Source organism: Lepidothrix coronata, unplaced genomic scaffold, assembly GCF_001604755.1.
Source record: "Lepidothrix coronata isolate B3197 unplaced genomic scaffold, Lepidothrix_coronata-1.0 Scaffold109, whole genome shotgun sequence".
Lineage (NCBI taxonomy): Eukaryota > Metazoa > Chordata > Aves > Passeriformes > Pipridae > Lepidothrix > Lepidothrix coronata.
Window position 1 is genome coordinate 1,092,608 of NW_016690289.1, and position 22,711 is coordinate 1,115,318.

General features: G+C 37.3%; 1 protein-coding gene across 6 annotated transcripts in view; it reads left to right on the plus strand.

Annotated features, from left to right (window-relative positions):
- The window catches only part of CTNND2 (catenin delta 2), a 514,557-nt gene that overhangs the window by 202,519 nt on the left and 289,327 nt on the right, over positions 1-22,711 (plus strand). For 3 of the 6 annotated variants that reach the window (XM_017824127.1, XM_017824128.1, XM_017824126.1), the window contains exons 3-5: positions 3,277-3,369; positions 11,921-11,955; positions 12,433-12,549. In XM_017824127.1, the coding sequence (XP_017679616.1) occupies positions 3,277-3,369; positions 11,921-11,955; positions 12,433-12,549 (245 nt within the window). The remainder of the gene's footprint in view (positions 1-3,276; positions 3,370-11,920; positions 11,956-12,432; positions 12,550-22,711) is intronic. The other 3 variants (XM_017824125.1, XM_017824130.1, XM_017824129.1) reach the window with 1 other exon arrangement.

Sequence of the window (22,711 nt, forward strand, 5' to 3'; positions counted from 1 at the left end):
TTATTGTTTTCGACCATGAGCTTTAGCCTTTCTATACTGTGAGAAATTAATTTTGTTAAATCCAGAACAGATTTTATGTGATTCATATTCACAGACAAAAAAAAAAAAAATCCGTTTCCTCGCTTTTCATATTAGCTCTGTTTTGCCAGTGAGAACAGATTTAGCTTTTTGATTGTACTGTTTCCAAGATGCACTGAAGAAATAATATAAAATTCTCAATTTTACAATCAGCTTTTAAACCTAGATTAAGATATTTGAAGAGAAAGAGATTGCAGAGTTAGTGAAATTATAGGATAACTCAGTTGAGACCCCCTCAAAATTTCATTTAGTGTAAATAGAGAAAAGAAAGCTGAAATAAATGCAAAGCTGGTAACTTTTATTTTATATATATGTAATATTTCTGATCACGGAACATGTGATTAGGATGGGCACAAAAAGAAAAGTATTACTTAGTGGCATGAGCTGCAGTGAAAACGAACTGAATTCTGGACCTACCAGGCATGGGAAAGAAAGAATTTTAATGAATTGTTTTGAACAAGTGATGTTGAGGCATCCTAGAGAGGGATTTGCATAGGTGGCCAAGAACTCAATTTTCCTATGGTTCAGCAACCTTTTCACCAAAACAAAGGACTTTTAAAGGATTGTATCTGCCAATGTAAAGCTCAGTAGTTACTTGAGATCTGTGTTTCATTTCCCTCGTCTGGTTTTTCAGCAGAGTCAGCAGAGAAAATTAGTGCTTTTATTTAACCTAATGCAGTTTAACATTTTTCTGCATAATTATGCAGCCCCTCCAGAAAGTACTAGATGGCCCCTGGAGCAGAATGAGGATCACTGCCCAATCTTAACACTTTAGAGTGTTACAACTTTTCTAATTTGAAGTTCTTTGAGATTGCAGTAGGTAGAATTTGGTTTTCACAAGTAAGCTATCTCAGCAGTTGAATTCTTCTATTAAATGGTTCTGAGATATGAACTTAGTGGTGCCATAAGTGACAGATAAACTCATCTCTTAAATTTTTACAAGAGATAAAAGCATATAGCTAAGCCTCCTGCATTCTTTTTCAACACGAGAACCTGTAATATTTGTGAAGTCACTTTTCTAGTACGTTAGGGACACATTTGCACTGGAAAATTTTGCAATAATTCAGTAGCCAGCAGCTTTCACTACTTGTCCCATTTACTCTCGGCTTTGGTCTCTCAAGTTTGTGGGGAGAAAGATGGTCTTTTTGGCAGCTTAAAGGAATAATAATCTGGAAGTTCAGACGTGTGTTTTTGTTATTCATGAGTACACAAAGGATCGGGAAATCACAAAGTTCTCTTGCCAAGTTTTAATTCAGTATTGAAATGCGTGGATTATGTACATATATCAAGATTAAAAGATTCAATATTTATCTTGTGAAACTTCATGTTCTGGGTGTCTCTATTTAAGTAGAAAGATGATTTCATCCTTTTGTTAACAAAACAATTTCAAATTATTGGTTTGGTTATCAAGTAACCTTCCCAACATTTTGTATTGTAATATTCTTCTAATAAATATGATTAAAAATATTATTTCTTTCAGTATTACTAGTATGATATCTGGAAGATATTTTCTTCAAAATTCTACAAAGATATCCTTTTACTCTTTAGGAATATTCTCTTTAATGGCTGCACACAATTTAAAAAATATAATGTATTTTTTACATCTGTCTTTACCAAATGTCTGACCTATGAACTTGGTTTTACATATGTAATGTCTCCTGTGTTGTATTTCTTCTGGTAGGCAATGAATAATGGAAAAACTATGATTTTCATAGGGATCGTTTTCCCCTCTGAGCCTTAGTGGTGGAAAAAGCCAGAATAAAAAGAATCTGCTTACAGCAAAGCTCCAAATCAGTCTAAAGGTTATGTTTGGTTTTTGTCAGCTCACATTAATATAACTTTAGTCATTTTCAGTAATAAATGTGTGATTAAAGGTGATCCATATAGCTAAATAGCTGTTATTACCATGTGCCATTTTAGTTACTTGGATAATTTGTCAACTCTGTATGCAAACAGACAGTTTACAAGTAAGAAATTTCACTCCCATAGTTATAATCATAAATCACTACCAATTGTTCATGGGTTGATCCAGCTGCTTAGCACCCACCTAACAGGCCCAATTACCTTTACATTCATCTAACATTTTAGGTTATGAAATAATTTTCTGCTGCCTTTATGTTCATGCACTGAAATGTAAATTTAACACTTATCACTTCTTGCATATGTGATTCTTGGTACTGCTTCTAGCAAACCTGTGTTTCTGTATTGCCTGGTGTTTCTGGTGGTATCAGTTATTAACTTATGCAGTTTTGTGTATACTACTCTGTAACAATCTCCAAGTCATCAGCATCACAGATTAAGGTTATTTCAAATACAGAACTGGAGGCACCATCCTGAGCTGTAGTCCAGTTCCTCAAAACTGGAATTAACATCAGCTCTTTCTAATAAACTTACCAAACAACCTTCTAAGAGCAGAACAAGTATAGTTTTGCCACCTCAACTCAAATTGGATGGGACTGGGGATTGGCTGTTTCTGTGATGTTTCAATACATTTTTTTAAGTTCCAGCAAAAATTTCAATGTTGCAGTTTTTAGCCTTGCAACATTATAAAAACCACTTGTGCTCCCTTCTCAGATTTCGATTGTCTCATCTAAATTCACCAAACTCTTCTAATTTAATCTTCTATCAGATTTTGTTTTCTCTCTTAAAAAAAGAGAATTAACTCAACAAATTCTGAAGTTAGCCCAGCTTTAAGTTGGGACCAGACCAAATGATGCCAGAAGTCATTCAAACCTAAGTTACCCTATGATTTTTCCTCCTTCCTCTCAACAGAAAATAATCTTTTAAACAGTCTTTTGAACATCTCTTAAACTCAGCTTTTTAAGTGTACACCTCAAATCGTTTACTTAATCCTCTCATTAAAATGATCAACAAAATCTTTCCTGCTTCCTGCAGAATCTTCTCCTGTTTTGTGGCAATGTTTCATGTCCACACTTCTGGTGAAGAAAGTAGAAATAAAAGACAACATACATAGGAGGTATAGGTGACCATCACGCAGTCTCTTGCATGATATGTCAATTGTCAAAATTCAGACAATATATTGACGTTAAGAATATTCTCTGTTAGTTATATGGAGGACTTTACGCCACTATGGAGGCGCAGTAGGAGTTTGCATCTGGCCCCAACAGGCATAAGCTGCAGGAAACCATTAGCTAAGTAGAAAGAAGAAACATCCTGGCTCTGTATTTTTTTCTGTAGGGGGGAGAAGGAATGGAAAGAAAAGGAGAGAATTGTTTACATGGAAAGAGGCGAAGGTGAAGAGCCCTGTGAAGGGGGGTTTCTTGGAAGGAGGTGAGTAAAGCTAATGTGAAGAGTCTGTAGAGGAGAAGAACTGGGAAGGGCTGTGATGTGTGATTTCACAGAAAGACATGCTTTGTGTGTGTGTACTGGGAATTTCCTGCATGGAATACACTTTCTTCAAGATAGAGGCCGTCTGGCTTCTGTCTGCATTATTTCCCTAAGGAAGTGCTGAATTTAAAATGAATCATCCCCTCAAAACCTAGAGAAAATCACTTTCTATTAGTTACCAGGGACAACACAGAACAAATACTGTAGCTGAAATAGTCATATAAAAGTGTGATCATACTTTATATAATTTACCTAAAACAATGGTCAGCATGTGGTGCTTGGCTTGATCTCCATGTTAAGGCTTAAGTCTTCTGCTGAAGGGGTACCCTTGTGCAGTTTGTTGATATTGAGAAGATGAGGAGCTTCATGTTCCTAGTGTGTTTTATTACCTGCTCTAGCAGTTAGCTATCCCAGGAGGAACTATTGCAATATTCATGTACAGAAGTGGGTTTCCTTAAAGGAATTTCATTTATATTATGGCATATTTATTTGGAAATTAATATTATGGTACCAAAGACCAGAACCAAAAAGATACTGAAAAGGTGTGTTGTAATGCTTATTTTTAGGTGACTGTCTCCGTGGGTTGGATTAAGTTCCTATAGTGGTAATATAATGCATAGGGAACTACGTGCCTCGAAAAAGAATCGATCTCAATTCACTGAATGTTTCTTACCCAACGTCAAAAAGCTGGCCAGTTTGTTTAAGGTACCTTACATGAAATTCACTCTCAGCCCTAGATCTTCAGTAGCTTTTTCTGTTCCACTGGGAAACTGCCTTTCCTTATATGAGTGCTACGGTCCGTACTCTTTCTCTGAAGAAATCTTTCAAAACTTGATGCGAAGAGAAGGTAACTGTGGTGGTGTCTTTTATAATGGAGTTTCTTACCTAAAATACTGTGTTATTTTCTATACAGGATTGAGGTTTCAACAGAAAAGACAGGGAATAGCCTGATGGTTACATTCAACTTAGGTACTGCTTTTATTTCTCGCAAGTGAATAAATTTTTATATCTACTTCTATCACATTGTGCACAAGTGCTTTAATAGCTGAGCTGTTGGGGTAAGAGGGAGGAGAGAAAGAAGAAAGTAGACCTCATTTTATCTTTCAGGGTGTTATACTGTTTTCTTTAAAGCATGACAACGATGATCATACTTTCTGTGCAATGCTGTCAATAAGGCATGCTTGAAGAACAGTTTTATGGGTACTGATAGACTGTGCTGGGATTTAGGCAGCAGTCTGCTCAGTTGCCTCAGGGCAGAAAGGATTCTACCTCTCCGTTATTGATTTCTCTAATTTCTATTTCTGATTCATTTCTTGAGCACTTAAGTTCTTTCCAGATACTATTTTAGGTACTTGTTTGGTTTGGATCAGATCCAAATACTAGCATTGGGACTGAAGGAATATCATAGTACACTGCTATCGAAACTCCTATACTATGGAGAAGTGGCAAAATTTAAAATTTAAAGGAGGAGGGCAGCAATCTCATTGCTCTCTGCAGCTTCCTGAGGGGAAAGGGAGGTACTGAGCATTTCTGCCTGGGATCCAGTGACAGGACACCTGGGAACAGTTCAAAGCTGCAGCTGGGAAGATTCAGACTGGGCATCAAGAAGCATTTTTTTACCAGCATTTTGGTGGTCAACCAATGGAACAGGATCCTAGAGAGGTGGTCAATGCCCTAAGCCTGTCAGGGTTTTAAGAGACATTTGAACAGTGCCTTTGGTCAGAAGTGGTTGGGCAGTTGGACTCAGTGGTCTTTTTAGGTCCTTTGAAACTGAAATTCTTTCATTCTATTCCTAACGTGCTCCGGTATAGGTTCCTAATTTTTGGAAATGAGCTCTTTTCTCAAATAAAAATAGGTTTGAAGCAAACAGAAAGAACTATTATTAGCAGAAATCCAGCCTTGAGCTAATTCCTTCTTTTTTAATATCTTTTTTTTTAGTTAATTAATAATAATAAATTACAAAATTAAGTAATTTGGTTTGATATTAGCTTCTCTAAATAAAAATAAAAATAAAAGAGTGATTGTATTGATTCAGAACTGGAGTCTATCTAGCCCAGTATCCTGTCCAGAATACACAGAGGCATGAAATGGACACCAAGGGAAGATTGAGAATAGGGCAATCGCATAGTACTTGTTTCCTTAATGCTGTTATTGCTTCCAAGTTTAAAGTTAAATAAAATACAGCACATACATGTTGCCCTGCAAATCCTTTTCCTTGGAACAGTAAAGCTTCACAGGCTGCCACCGTGAAAGGATTCTCTGTGTTCACTGTTACACCAATAACTGTCTGCAGAACTGAAATTAAAGGAAACTGGCTGGTACTGGAAGCTCAGTAGCAAGTGTTCTGTCTCTAGGTGGCTAAGTTCATTCAAAACTAAAGTAAATGGGTTTTGGGGGGTTGGTCTGTGTGAATTGAATTCAGTAACAAAATAAAATTTAGTATAATTGATACTATTGTAGACAATTTCAGGAGGAATGGTCAAAGACTTCAGGGAAACAGACTGTGTTATGCTCTGTCCATTAAGAAACAGCCTTTGCTGCCCCACTGCAAGTACTTAAGCAGTGACTTTATGAAATGCAAGACTGCTGCTGGCTTTCAGTGCATGCTCCATACTTAAATAATGCTCTTAGTGGTGTAGCACCTGAACTTTAAATCACATTTAAATAAGAAGAAATAGAATAGTTTTATTAAGCACAATCAGTGTAGGGAAATTGAATATAAATAGGACTGGAGCAGTTTAAAACTTGTTTTTAAAGGAAAAATCTTGTCTGTAAATTTCTGCAAGTATTAAATGCAGAGGAAAGCATTGATTTGAGAGTTATCTGGAAATTTGGCTGCAGATATTTCCCTGCATCATTGAAAAGAAGTAAAAAACTTTCATAGCATAGCCACAAAGTTCTGCTATTGATTTTTTAAAACCTAGGGAATAACAATAATTTGTCTGGGAAAAAAATTAGACAGTTCTCTTTCCCCATAGGAACTTGAAGCGAGGCTTTTCTAATAAGGGTGGGAATTAACCACCTGAATGGTTTTCTGGCATCTACAGCTAAGAACTTCGTCATCATTTTAAAAGTCGGTTTGAAGTTCACAAGGTACAAAAGAGCAGTCATCAGTAAAATATGTGGGTGTATTGTTTCTTTATTTTGGTTTGTTGGATTTTTTTTTTTTTTTACATTTTTCAGGATCATTGAGGGGATTGGATGGGGTTTGTTGAAACATCAAAAGGACTTCTTGATAGGGTAGCCAAGTTGATAACGCAGCTGACTAATAGAGTGCTATTAAATATTGGAGAGAAGTTAGCATGTCACATCGACAGAAGTGAAGGAAGTGACTACTAAAGTCAGAGATTTTGAAATGATTTTAGGTTGACCACAAACAAAAAGTTGCTATTGAGGGTTTTTTTTCCCTATGGTAATTTATTTAAGGGTTGGTACTTTTGCCTGGGATTATTTAATGTAAAATATATTCTTAGGTTGTTTGTTTCTTTTTTCTCTGCCACATAGTTGATACTAAAAGTTGTTTACTATTTTGCAGATAACCTGAAGTGTACTACTGATTTAAAATCCGCTTCTCCTTTGCTTTAGATGGAATATTAACTTCTCAACCTCCTTGCTTTTTGTGAAATGCTTCTGATTCTTTTTTCTTTCACCTTCCACAACCAGAAAAACAATTTAAAAATCAGTGAGCCAGTATCTGCCTGTAATTATATACAGCAATGTTTGTGTGGCTCCGTTGTAGAAATAATTGAAAAGATCATGTGCTGATAAAACTCCTCATAAAATCCTTTCATACCTTTTCTACAGTAGCGTTAGATATAATTTCATTAATTATTTTAGATATAATTTCATTGTTTTAGAAAACAATAAAAAGATATATTTTTCATTGTAGCAGATAGCTATAGCACTTTCTCAAAAAATGAATGACAACTGTAAACTGAATGCACACAAAGGAGAAGCACACAAACATTTCTTGGATAATTAAAGGAATATAAAAGTGTGAATTTGCCCTGGCAGCCTGTGTGCAGGCTCTGTGATAAACTAAGGGTTGTGCCAGAGACAGTGAATAAAAGAAGACTTACATCCCTTCTTAGCAAAAACTGAGTTTCTTTGTGGTGTTTTTCTGAGGAACACTAAGGCAGAGGACTTGAATAACCTAATGATATGACCCACTGTGTATGTGCACTGATGTATATTGGTGCATGGGATAAAAAAAAGAAGAATTTCTGCAGGCTGCATAATAAATACTATGGTAGGAGTGTGTACAGTGTGGTGAACCTCCTTGCACTGAATGGTTCTGAAGCTATCAAGGCATTCACCTAAAGGGAGTCAGGTCTCACATTAGAGCATGTAATGTCTAAAACTAAACCCAAACGATACTGCAATACTGCTGTGACAAGGTAGGGTACAAAAATGCGTACGTTGGGCTGGGGGTTTGGTGTAACTTACCTTTGCCCCACCATTGTTCCTGCTGCCAGTGGCGCAGGCACACTTCCAATTTCTAGGAGTTCAGCTGAGTCCAAAGCACCCTTGCTGCTCCCCAGCACCTGCTTTGAAAGTAAATCCTTGGGTGTTCGTACAGGCCCTATGGCAGTGCTGTCTGAGAATGTCTCAGGCAGCTTTTCCTCCGCCAAAGTACTCAACAGTATTCCCCACCTCTGGGTTATCTCCCATGAGGATTCTGGTTATTTTTATAGAAATGTGGCTGGTGAGCATGGTCCAGGAAAGCAGTATTTTGGTGTCACTTGGAGCATTCAGTTGTATGCCACCAAAACTGCTTTTGGCTCCTGTAAATCATGGAGAGAGGTGTTTGATGGTCTTTTGTAGCTCATCTTGTTCTGCTGGTGCTGGCTGTCTCCACAGAGCCCATCTCACCATGCTTTTTTAACTTGATTTGAGGTGCAGGAAAAAATAATGAAGGCTCCCTAAAACCTGATTTGTTGATTGTTTATAGACATAGTATAGTTCAGGTGGGGATTTTTCTGGGACTTTTTTTTTTGTGCCTGAAAAGGGATAAACTTGATGTAAATAGATGCTGGTAGTAGTCAGACATCCTTTGTTGGCTATAGAAACTCTGCATTTTCACAATGTTTTGTGTTTCTGATGTTTCTTGGCTGTGCAGAGGCAGGTAGAGCTCCCCAAGTGATGCTCCCCAAAACAAGCTCCCTGCAGTGTGCTGTGCTCATTTGTCTTTCATCCTCCTAATATGCAACATCACACATAGAAGGTTTCTCACTACTTTGGTACTTTTATTGCATGTGTGCAGAAACGGGAAAATGGGAGTTCAGCTAGAATCAAGATGACCAGTCTGTGGATGTTTACTTTGCTCATTCTTGCCTAGGGAGGTAAACCAACTTTTACTGGAATATTTCATTGCATAGGTGGTTATTAAAGGTAAAGCTTTAGGCACAGTGTAGTGCATCCTTACAGAACACAGGTTCATTAGCTTCAAGGTTAACACCAAGAACTAAACATGTAACAATATTCTTTTTTTGTTTAGTCAGGTGTTTTGGTTGGTTGGTTGGGTTTTAGCATTATCTTCTCATTCTTAAATTATTCTGCTTCCCTGGGATTTTCCTTCAACACGTCTTATTTTACAAAGACAATATAAGTATAGAAGAATCAAGTTTTGCGTAGTTGAATCATGATGGAGGATTCTTTATATCACTAAATAGAATTAAGTAGAATGTTAGTCTTATTTGTACCTAAAACATTTGAAGTACATACAGGATGCAACGGTTACCAATAGTAAAGGAAGAATACAGCAAATAAATCATAATCATTCTTCTGGTTTTGAATTAAGGGAGGTAATAATTCTACTTGTTTGAGTTCTCAACTCATTAATATTTTATGCTAGTATTTTCTAATACTAAACTAGTGTAATTCTGGTTAAAATTCCCTCCTCAAACTCTTAAGGTGGGTCCAGGTTTCCATATTTCAGGACATCTTGATTAAGTATTTTATTGCTCAGCTTCCTCAGTCAAAGATGCTAGAGTTTGCAAACTTATATAATGAGGCATAGGAATATGCAGAAAAGTGGTTGATAATGAATTTAAAACTTTTTCTTTAGAAAAACTATAAATCAAAAAACTTTTTGCTGAAAAATTTATTAGGAGAGTACTCTGTTAATTATTATTTTTTGCCTTTTCATGTATTTGATGGGAGTGCATAGTCAGTTGTACTGATCTCTTGTGAAGCTGGAAAACATCTAAAAGGAAAGGACAAAAAATGCACCCTTTTATTCACTCGAGCAGATTTGGCACAGTTCTGTGACAGCCTAAAGGCTCCCTGCACAGACACGTCGGGTTGCTTCAGTCAAGAATATTTTTCAGGCCAAAAGCAGGAAAAGCTCAGTTAAAAAAAAAAAAAGTAAACAATATAAAAAAGCAAAGTATATAAATTTAAACTATGGCAAATTCTAATAAAGTTTTTCTAGGAAAACCCTTTAGATGTTTCCCTGCAAGGGAGAGGCATTGTTTTGTAACTAAGAAATGGCAGCTTAGTATGCAACTATACTGGATTGTTCAAAAGCTAAAGATCATGAATTTAACTAGCACTCTTTTCATACCAGAATATATTGATATCCTTGTAGGAGCAAATACAATTTTAATAGGGAATCGTAGAATCTTTTAGGTTGGAAAAAACCTTTATGGTCATTGAGTCCAACCATTAACCTAGCTCTGCCAAGTTCACCACTAAACCATATCCCCAGGTGCCACATCTACACATCTTTTAAATACCTCTGGGGATGGTCACTCCACCACTTCCCTTGGCAGCCTGTTTCATATTCTACATATACCAAGAAGGTAGAGTTTGGATAAAAGTTTTGGTGGTAGATCTGTTACCTTGACTATAAGAGTTACATTATTTATTAAAAGACCATTACAGTAGTGATGAGGAGAAGCATGACTATGCTTTACGGAGTCCCTTCCAATTCAGCATATTCTGTGATTCTGTAATTAAAACTTGAAAAGCCAAAATGTAGTAAAAATTTATTGCAATCCTAAGATTAATATGTATACATTACAATGTTCCTATGGAAGTCAGATGAGTGATATTAGGGATCACTACTAATTAACCACAAGTGATTCATTGAACATAATGAACTTAGTTACATTTTGTACAAGTTTACTGCTTAAAAAGGGCTAAGCTGGAATTCTTGGAAATGATAATTCACTCTTTATGCACAGACTTGATTTTCTTTTCTTGCTGATTTGGATGAGATGGCATAGGCTTTTATATCAGTATGTTCTTGCCAGCAACATTTAGTAATTCATTCTGCCAGACAGAATGCCACCTGAGAAATTACATTTTTTTTCTGTCTGTTGAGGTAGTATCTATCACATAGAAATCTGGATACTGGAAGAGGGACTGTATAGTGGAAAGTAATATATTACTTATTGTGGATTATGGTAATTACAGAAAGGAAGATCAGTCTCAAGTGCCAGTTTGTCAGCTGAAGCTGCAGTTATTTCATGATTTTGAAGATCAGGCAAAAGGAATTTAAAATTGTGTTATTTCAAAAACTGTCTGTAGTCTCCACCACCCACTATTTCAAAAGGTAATTTAAATTAAAGTCATTTATTCCAGTAACTTTGCAGTTATTGTTTTTTTTAACCGATGGATGTGACAGTTAATTTTGTTCTTCCCTGTAAATATCTTGTAAAATGTACTGAAAAATGTTTTAATCATTACTGTAATAATCAGCTCACTGTTATCAAAAGAATGGTTAGTATTGAGTAACTTCAATCCTTTTTGTATTCTTGGCATGTGAGAAAGACCTATATTGAAGCATGAACAGAACACAACTTTTAGGAACGTGTACTCATTGCCTAATTGAATGTATAATTCATTGTATCATTCATTTTAATATATCATTCATTTTATATTAAAAAAACCCTACCTAACCAATCCTCTAGTGTGCATGCTCATTATATTGAAATTAAGACCTTCTGTTGCTTAAGTGCTTTGTACATAGAAGCACAAACACATCTAAATTTACTCTCTTGTGTAGGCCAATTGAATTAACTTAGCTGCACATTTGAATAATATAAAAATGCACATAATCATCAGTAGAACCAGGAATCATAATTTCTTTTAGAAATCACATGTAACTATTCACTTGAGAAAGCCATTTATAGTTTTCTCTATAAAAATGGAGAATCAGACAAATGGAAGGATCCAAAAAAGCTAAGTATGTTCATGTTTTTGCTTTGAAATAGTGTAGTTTGTCTGTCAAGACCAAGAGGGCATTTTCTATATATATGTTTTAAATTTCTTGATTAAGAAGTAAAGATTCTTCCCTCCTGCTGAGTGAATGCTGTGCAAGTCATTCATTAAAAAATATGTAAAATTATGTATTTTAAGTATGTTGTTTATTATTAAGTCAGTTCTTTTATTAACTTATTTCCTTCAGAATAGATTTATATCTAAATATTCATGGCACACTACAGAATCGTTTAATTAAAAATTAAAACTTTTGTTTTTCTTATTTCAGTTCAACAGAAGAGCAGTTTCACTGGCAAACGCAAGGTAATATACTTACCTACATATATGTATTGCATATATTCTCTCTCAGAATGATCATTTTTTCCTAAATAAGATGGAGTGGAAAACCCATTTATTTATGTGAGGTTTTTTGTTGTTTACATGTGGATTTTTTTCACTGCTAGTTTGTGAAAACTCTACTTAAAAGCTGGCAAAATTTGTGAAAAGTTGTTATGGTTGACAAAAAGAACACTGAAACTAACGTAGAGTTTTGAGAGGGGGCACTGCTAAATGTGTCTCTAGTTTTCTTAAGATTAGACCTGAACTTTCTCATTCTGTTTTCAAAAGGATGGCATAATTTTCAGTATGGCCAGCCTCCTCTGAATGTGTGATCTTGCTGTCAGCTAGTCCTTCATCAACTGTGAATGCTTAGTCACATATCACTGGTTTTACCATTTGTCTTGTAACTGGTTTTATCTTTTGCTCTTCTTTGACATTTTCATGTTATTAATTTTATCACAGATGGTCAGAAGGATATAGAAGATGAACTCACCACTGGTCTGGAGCTGGTGGACTCGTGTATTAGATCACTGCAGGAGTCAGGGATACTTGATCCACAGGACTATTCAGCCAGTGAAAGTAAGTTGCTAGAAATATGTGTTCTAGAAAATTTCATGCTTTAAAACTGAATGCATGTCTTTTAGTGTTTTTCTTGATTATTTTCTTATATTGGCAGAAGGCAATGTAGTTGTGAGCAAGTAAATTTGCTTCCTTGCCTTTGCAAGTTAATTTTTGGGTTTGTTTGTAATGGAGGGAATCTTGATGCTAATTTTTCAGGAAAAACAAACACAAGCAAACAAACAAACAAACAAACCAAAACAAGCCACATGGAGTATATTTTAAGGAAAATATTTTGTAGTTATAATGTTCCTGTACTATAAGGTCATGTTGCAAAACTTAAGCATCACCACCATAAAAGCAACTTTCAAGCAGCAGTTTTTGACTGTGCAAAAGTAATAAAAAGAAAACCAGTGTGTGGCTGTTAGAAATTCTGATGTCTCATTGTAACCACTTGGCCAGGTACCTGATACTTCTTAAGACTAAAATTTTCTAGTGGATACACAGATGGAAATAGATGAACTTTTTTAAGATGATGCACAGAATGGCAGCTGTAGCAAAGCTGAAGTGCTTTCTCAAAGGTTGGCTCACTGGTCATTTACCAGCCATTCCGTTTGCAGAATTATGCAATAGGTTCTTGGCTAGGACCAGCCACTGGGGAAGTGAATCAAGGCTAAACAACAGCAAAAGTGAACTAGGGACTTGCCACTCAACGTATTTGTAGAGAAGATGTCTACCAACACTTGTGCTCCTGAGTCACACTGAGACAAAGTTTTCCAAGGTCTGTTGTCTGGTATAGCACTAGATGATGAAATTAGCAGGTTACTTCCCTAATTTCTTTCCTTTTCCTCAGTCCCCTATCTTGTACTCTGTTCCTATCTGCCAAAGTATATATCCACTTTCGTTTCACTCCCACTGCAGCTCCTGTCACTGACTTGGCTTTTCAGTTTTCTCTGGTATTGCTCTACATCTCCTTCGCTGCTCAGTTGATCCCCTGCTGCCTAGTACCTTCTGACTGAGTCACATCTTTTGAGGTGGCTGCCCAAATTCAGTTTTCTTGAAATCAAAGGGGATAATCTCCCTTTCATCTGGAAAGGCTGATGACATCCACCTTCTGCAAAGCGTCTCTAGCAATGACAAGTCATCACCTGCAATGTGGTAATCAGGTGACAGAAGGAAGATACTACACACTGCATGGAGAATTTTAATTTGTCAGAACATTTTTCATTCTTTTAAAACAAGATTTGCAGTAAAATTCACAGCTGACAATCCTGGGACAGTAGAAAATTTTTCACCTCATGTGCACAAGATTTCTGGGCCAACAATGTCACTAAAACCTTTGTTACAGTGTTGCTTGATCTGAACACAGTCTGTGTGATTGACATCTCTGAAGATGTTACTTGATCTGAACAAAATCGGGAAAACATTAAGAAACAATGTAAGCCCTGTTTTTTTCTTCATTCTTGAGTGAGGAGAAACAGAACAGATTAGAATGATAAGGATTGCCTTCAAAATGTGATTCTATGATAGAAAAATGAAACTGGCTAGATGGCAATAGAGGAGGTTGGAGGCAGAGAGGGACTGTCTTGGTTGGGAAACTGGCTGAAGAGATGGAAACTAAGAAAAAAATCTTAGGGAAAGATGAAGACAGTACATGGAGTGAAGTCTGGGTATGTGAAGAAAACTAGTACTAAAGAAATTTCTTGAGAGTATCACAAGAAGCTAAGACACAACTAGGAATGTAGATAGATAGAAAGAACAATAAAGAACATGAGCAAATGGAAAATGGTGATGGAGAAGAGGAGCAACAGAGATGGATTGTGTAGGGCATCAACAGGGGAGGAACTAAGGTTTGTTGAAGCAGGAGGTCCAGACAGAGTGTTGAAAGCTGAGTTTGCCTGGCTGAATGATTTGTTCATGAGATCAGAAGTTAGGTGGAAAGAGAGGGAACACAGAGTGATGAGAACAACAGTTGAGAAAAGGAAAAAGTGATAGCATTATGGACAGGACAGTAGCTGTCCCTAAGAAACATAGGTTTGGAGAGAACAGGCAGGAGCACATGCTCACAAGGGAGCAGGCTTCCCCCTAAAGAGCTGCAAGTTTGGTTTTCATTGTCAGGAAATATCTGTGAAGCCTTTTGTCACAGTGCCCTATATTTCTCTGCTTCAGGCACAACTAGAATGTAATGAAACTAGATTGCTATTTGCTGTTCATGGTTTTAATTAAGCATCAGATCTATATGCCAAAGCTAACAGTTGAATCTCTGCTAATCACTAATAAATACAATTAGGATGACATATACTGGATTTTCTTTCTGTTTTGGGGGTCTTTTTTCAGTTTAGAGTAAAATACCACAAACACATCAGACAGTTAAAATGTTATTGTGTTTGCAAAGTCAAAAGTACCAAAGTCAAGGCTGTCTGTAAACCATAATTCAAATTTCTTATGACTGCATTATAAAACAATTATTATCATGCCCTATTTTGTACATTTTCTGTCCATGCTTCATTTACCCTGAAGCTGAGGGGAGAGTGCTTCTCACTTCTCTAAGCAATGAGTAGAACACACATACTCAATGAAAAGAAAAATCTCATATTTACTTAAAATTTCTGTCCCTCCTTCATGTCCTAAATTTTTCATGTTATAGTTGTGAAAACATTAAAAGTATCTTCTACTAATACCTTGTTCTGGGTGTTCCCAGTTAGGTGTGCTGAGAACAAACAGAACAGAACACTGTGGAAGCACAGTATCAAAAAAAAGAGAAGTGTGATACAAAAGGAAATTTAAAGCTCTCTCTGAAAATGTCTCACACACAGCATTTGTATTTCATAGACACCTTTGTTCTTAATCCTGTCAATCTCCAAATAGAAAATGAAGTCTATATAGATGTCTCACTTAACAGGTATTCCAAAAATTGTTATTTGTGATGCATCTGAAGTAAATGTTGGGTCATAGAATAATCCACCAGGATGCTGGGTTTTTCTTAATTTGTATTGGACATTTTTCAATGGAGGCCTGAGGTCATGCAGTAAAAAATGAGGCAGCTACAAAACACTGAATAGTTTTGCATTTTGTGCACTGTCTGTAAGACAAGAAAGGAGGGGAAGAGGGATAATTCAGAAAAGGAAACTTAGTCTGGCATTTCATAACTTTTGAGCTCCTAGCTTGACAATTTTAGTTATGTTTACTTCTTTGCAGTTTGACTGCAAAGCTGTATTTTAAGTAACAAGACTGACTCTGAGGAGAGCATTTCCAGCCTGCCATGACAGTTCTAGTCTAGTTGAAGCAGATTTTTAAAATCATCATATGAAAGCCTGCCCAGGGATGTAACCACAGCTTCTTTTTCTGAATATCTAGACTAGTGTGCATCTAGTCTAATGAGTTAATCTATCAGTAGCTCTGCCTTTGTAGAGGATTAGTGTGTCTGTAGTCAGAATCTTTACGATTCAGTTTCATGCACTCTGATTTTCTCAGACCTAGCTTTAAAAAGTCATCACGTAGCAGTCAGCTGCTATAATACTCTAAATCTCAAACATCACTTCACATGTGCTTTTCCTTTAGTAGCAAATAAAAGCCATGAAAAAAAGGCAAATGGGACAAGTCACATGAAAGGGGCTTACACAGGAGGGGTTCTGTATTGCTAGTGGAGATGCTCGCTAATTATCTTTACTGAATGTGAATCAGCAAATGTAAAAAAACCTTAAATATATAAAGCTCTTATTAATTTGGTGAAATGAAAGCAGAGTGATCAGTGGATTAAAATTACTATCAGACAGGCAGATTCGTGACTGCTGTGAGCTCTCATACAAGCTTCCTGTGGTTTTGCTGACCCTGGGACAAGGTTATATCCAGCTGAGGGGAGCTCCTGCACTGTTGCCCATCTCTTTCTTCTGTCCCAACCCAGTATAAATTGTCCCAACCCAGTATAAATTGTCTTCCCCAAACCATTTGTTTCCAGTTACAAGTGACAGACGAAAAGTCTCCTTCCAGAATTTTGCAAGGAGCTGCATCTGACTTAAGACATGAACCTACACCTCAGTAGTCCAGTTCCCCGTACTGCAGAGATTTCTCTTTATGTAGCTCTAGATCTGTCAAGATTGTGTCACTCCAGTTTACATCAAACATAATATAGTTTTTGTGGCATAAGAGGGGAGTTCAGTTTGTCCTAAGTGTTTGCAGGGATGTCATCAGCAGAACTACAGTGGTCCACACATACCCTCAGCCCCTGAGGGTGGGCATGTACAGGCTGCTGCTAATGTCAGTGGCCATTCGCTACAGTGTGTCCTAGGGACCAGCCGGGTTCCTCAGCCTTACTGTGAGGGCACTCGATCTATTCTCCTCCCTGCTCTACATTGCTGTAACACCCAGCATGGCTGGCTGCTCCTCTCTGAAAATATTTCTTCCTTCCACCATTATGTCTCTCTAATGGGCACTCGAAAATACTGCTTTTGCACAAATGAAGATAAGTAGCTGTCACTTGAAATAGGATCAGGAAAAGACCAGGGACGTGAGAGCCAAGATAATTACATATAAGACACTGGAGACGAGTCATGGAATAGGGATGGGAATGCACAGTAAGTGTAAGACCTGAAATCACTGGGCAAGGAAACATGCAGAGGAACAAACTTTAGTCAGGACAGAGATAACACCCAGGATGTTTCAGACTTAAGACACAGTAGTACTGAACAGTGGCTGTAGCTCAGGAAAGGTATTTTTGTGGCGGAATTGTTTAATTTAGTGGGGAAAGATGTGTGAAAATAAGACTATGCAAGGTCTGAGTATGCATTGTAGAGACCAAAAATTAATATTTCAGATTAGAAATCTTGGAAAGATGTGGAATAAAGGAAGCAAGAGATCCCCTTCCCATCACGGCACCACTGTCTCAAATCACACAACTACTTCAGATCCATTCCTTTTATGACCTAGGTAATGCACCTCCTTTTTTTTGTTTGTTTTTTTTTGGGGGGGGTGTTTTGGGTTGTTTTTTTTTTCTTTCTTCCCCCTCATTATATGTAAGAACAATTGAAAAAGTAGAAAGCTGCATGGAAGGAAGGAGAGTAAACACAGATATACAACTGTCTGAGTGAAGAAGGGTGGTTGCTGAGAACATTTGTATTTAAGCTTTGATAAGGTTCATTCTGGCCTGCAGATAAGTGGGAAAGGTCCTGATGAATTTCCTGAGGCCCCTAGATGTCCATCCTGTGTAACACAGAGAAACTGCAGTCCTCTAAGCAAGCGTTAAGACCAAACTACCTTTTCCTGCCAATGTTTGTAAATTTGCATTTTAGAGATGGGTAGTGTAAGATAAATGTGGAAGGAGAGGAAAATCTGGGTCCTATATTTCTTTCCCTTCTACTAGTTCCTCTGTACCCCTATCCCTGTAGTTCATTACCATGTCTCATTAGAGGACTGTCACAATACTATCATCAAAACAATTTCTGAGATGATAATTAGCTGAAGCTCACTGAATCCTTACAGAACATGCTGAGTCCTTACAGTCTCTACTGAATACTTACAGGCTACAGTGGTGGAGACAGGCAATGTTTTTTTCCTCTGTCATGGCATTAGCAAAAGGAGGGTTGGATGGACTGCTGAGGTTATTGAGTAAATCCACTGACACTTTTTTCCTAGCTTAAACCACAAGCTCAAATGTCTGCTAGTCTAGAAGTCTCTAATTTTACTTCAAGGTATCTATACTTAAATCTTTCATGCTTTTTCCTTTGCTTCATCTTCCACAAAGTGAGCATAAGACCAGTCTTCAAAGGATTATGGGACAGATTTAGGGAGCTTTTGTTGTTTACGTTTCTAACTGAAACAGAATCATTTCACTGTTTTTCACTTGCTTAATCACTTCATGTGACAACCCTCCTTTTTTGCTCTCTGAATCAATACCACAGACTGCAGCAACAGAGTTCTAATTGACATGTATCAAAAAGCCTCTTGGGTCATTCTCCCAAATATCTTGATGTTTTTTAAATGCTACATGTTAAATTTCAATTAAAAAACAAGTGGGTTTATATTAGAATTGCAGTTTTTCCTGTCCAACATTTTCAGTAGTCCAGACAAATTTTTTCCTCACATTTTCTGGATATATTTCTGGATATATATGTGACCCTGTTTTCCTGGTGCTCAGGATTAATTGCAGAATCCAGCACACTGATAAGGGAATAAATACAACGTAGATTTAATATTACCGTCTTCTTGGCTAAGGCCATTTCATAGTGCACTACACTGAGGCTACATATTGACAGAATTGCAGACAGTTAAGGATGTCTAAGTCCTTCTGGGGAAGAAAAAGCGTGGAGTCAATTCCACAATATATTTACTCTTTTAGTCATTTAAAACTATTTGCCCCAAATGCAGCATAAATAGGTAGCAGTACCATTTATTTAGACGTTGATGTTTTTCCTCTGAAGAATAATTTATGTTGCAAGAACAGATTATTTTTATCACATGCACTTATATGTAGATGTTGCATTAGACAGATACAGTTTTCACATAAATAACCTGTCTAATTCTGTGGCTAAAAAGATAGGCTAAACTCTTATTTTGTTCTCTTAATTCATTTTTGTTTCAGCAATTTTTTGTAATAAGAGAGATCCTCCTTACTCAGCACAAAAGCAGATGTCCCAGTTTGAAAGAGCACTCCTTGTTAAACCTTTACGATTTTCAGCCTTTATCAGCTGCTTTATTCATAGATACTGAAAATGGATTGAAACAAAAAGGCACTATTTACACAATGAATGTGTAAAAAGATGTGTGTTTATGTGTTTTCCATCCTATAGCTCTTGTTTTATGAAATTGCCACCTGTCAGATGGCTGACACACTCAATGAGATAAAATTTGGCATCAGTGGACCTCACAATTTTTTGATAGATGAAGTTATTTCCATTTGATTATCTGCTCTGAGAGCCAGGGCGATCCAGCTGAGTCATTCTTTGTGCACATAAAGGAGGTGTTCTCGTGGGATCTCTTAGTAAACACACACACTAATAAAATCACGTGCTCTTTAAGTATGTTTCAGAACTGAAAAACACCTAGGAAATGTGCATGCCCCTCTTTTATTTCAGGATTGGAGTCTTTGGAGTAGGAGTGGCAGAAATGCATAACATCAGTTACACTATCTTTCTGTCTGCTGCATTAATGCAAACCTGGCAGTTGTCTGACTCAACAGTTCATAGCTCCAAATAAATCTCTCAGAGTATGAAGTCTGAAGTCTGAGGAAATTTTGATTTTTTGCGGAAACTTCTGTTAGTATTGCATTATATTTAGGTTAAATATTTATATTTGGACATTTTGGATGCCTCTCCTTATTCCATTCATCTCTTCTAATCCAAGTTTTTTTGCCAATCTTGGCTTCAAAACTTTGGGGTTTCAAAATCATCTTTGCCCAGTTTGTAATGAGGCAAATCTTTTTAAAGGGTGGTCTCACAATTATTCATTGTATGTTCTCACAGATAAAGTTGTACAAAAATTCTCAACTGAGTCAAGTTCAGTCTTTTGAAGTAGTTATTAAGCATAGATTTCTGAGAAATGGGAGTAAAATGTTGTTTCCTTTACCCACCTCCCTGTTCTGTCCCTAGTCACCCTAAGTGTGAGTGTGAAATAATTATTAAGTCATTTAACATTGTAATAGCCACTGGCTGATTGCAAACACTAAGACCTGCAGTCCTCAGAAGGAGATGGATGTCTTTACAAAATAGCTGGCCATGAAAAATTTCTGTAGATTCATTGCTAAACCCCACAAAGATATTAAGATTTGATAAAATGAAACAGGCTCTAGTGATCCTGAGAGCCACCTGTTACATCTCAGTATCAGTGTTTAAAGCCAGTGATGCCTCAGGAAATGCTCTGTCAACACTAAGCATCCTAAGCTTGGATTTTATTGTTTTCATCCTTTGTCAAAGGCAGAGTTCAAAGACATTGAGAATAGCACCAGATGAAAAGATATAGCTCAAACACTGTCATTCAGTACTCCACCACTTCTGCTCTTATGGGTATCAGGATGGTAAGGGCCAGATAAAACAGGCACATCTTTGTTGCTGACATATCACATCCTAGTAAATTCATGTCCGTCTTCTCACTTTAAGAACATAAGTGAAGTTTTCCTTTATGGTCTCTTCACTTATGCAGGCAGGAGGAGACCACTGCAGAGAGTCAAACTTAGGAGCAGAGTCACAGTATGGGCTTTCACCACCAGAATTCCTGACAGACTTTGGTATTTATTTTATCAGCCATGGTCCACTGTGAATTTCTGACAGTGGAGTATTGGGGACTGTGACTCAGGTCTAGCGGATCTTATTACTCTTTTGTTCACTGCCTGTCTTCAACTTATGTGGTTGCTGCTGGTGATGGCTGAAGGAATCATCAGTGTTCAGGGAAGCAGTTTATGCTTTTTCTGGTTCCTCAGGGGTGGCACAGAAGTTGCTGTGGGCACCCACTTGTGCAGGGCTTCAATCATCTCGATTCTTCTGTAGCCCTTCTGTAGACTGGTAAGATGTCTGGGCAGGTTTATAGGTTTTCTTAGGGAGAAAGCACTAGAAGTCACTGGCAGAACTGCTGTTCAAAAAGTGATGGCCCAGTACATGCCCTTACTGTTGGACCCAAACTTCTGCAGGCTCCCTCTTGCAATTTCCTCTCAGGAAGGAATCCCCAGCTGGAGACACCCACACCATCTTTATATCCATCCTTCTCCCTTACTGTGCTCTCTTGCCTTGTCTTACTGCCATATCTTTCTCTAAACCACCCATTTCTGTCTTATCACATCCTTGTCTTTTGCTTCCTTTCTTGTTTCAATTTCCATTTTTTCTTTTATCTTCTTCTTTTGTCTTTAATGTTTTCACACATCATGAAATAAGGCCTCAGTGTCTTGCCCCCAAAAGAGATGATCATTCATCCTCTGAGGCAAAAAAACCCTCAAATCCACCCATTTTCTGTGTATAAGTGGCCTTGCTATCCTGACTTTTCACATGCTTTCACAATAACTTGAAGCAAATTCAGATTATGCATTGGTGTGTCATGTTGGAAGTCCAGGAGTAACACTATGAGAACATTGCAACTAAGTAATTTCTAATTTACCTCCGTTTCTGCACAGCAGCCTACAGGCTGAATTTTTGTTTCAGTGTGCTGTGACCTGTAACATGGAGTTTCTTGGAGTTTCCTTATATCTTCTTATGTCTGTAAGATGAAGCACACTTTTCCATACTGATAACCACAATATTACTTCATATCTCTGAGTTTGCTTGTCCTGAGATGAATCTGATTTTGTTACCTGGTGTCATTTAATGCTGTGCAACTGACTTAAAATCCTTGCTTAAGGAAAACAACCCCTCACAATCTAGCTTTAGTACTGTAGTACAAAATGTGAATCTCAAATTGACAGGAGCAGTAACAGCAGGTAAAACATATATGGAGAGGGGAAATGGAAAGATGAGAGTCAAGACCAGGAAAGCAGGAACAATTAGTAGCAACATCAAAGATGGATAGGAGTAGTGATCAGCTTGTAATGCTTAGTCTATGTCAAACACAAATTCTGCACAGGCAACCAGGTGTTCCCTCATCCACTGCAGGAAGCAGTTACTGAAACTCATTAGAAAATGACTGTCTTATAGTAGCATCTGTAGGAGCAGAACAAAGAAATGCTTTTGGCATTCGAACCTACAGCGCAAAAGAACATCAGTAAATATTGTGCCTGTAGTACAGTCCAGGAAACAAATGCACCCACATCCTTACAAGAGACTGATAAACCACTCACCCTACTCATGCCTTAGTGGCACGCCAGTCAGTGCATACTTGGCACAATCAGAAGTGCCAAGAGCCGCATCGTTCTGGGGTCTGCTGATGCCAGCTTGTGAGCATAAGCAATATGTAGATGCAGCCTTGAAAAAGAGGCAGTTGGCTTGCTAGTCTGTGTAATGTGATGTACATGGCACAGAAAATTTTGGCAGGTATGGATTTGGATTTGATTTTTTTTTTTTTGTGCTACGCTACTGCTATGCAGTTTACATAGCTTTCAATTAAGTAGGATTTTTGTGACTTCTGTGGTAATGCAGAGTAGAGAGTTGCCTCCATTTTTTTCCATTCTGGCCTTATAAATGGAGAAATTAATTTTCTGAGGATAATGTGAGAGCAGAGAGTGGGGCACATTTGTGGACACAGAAAGAGAAAGCAGAAGGATGCACTT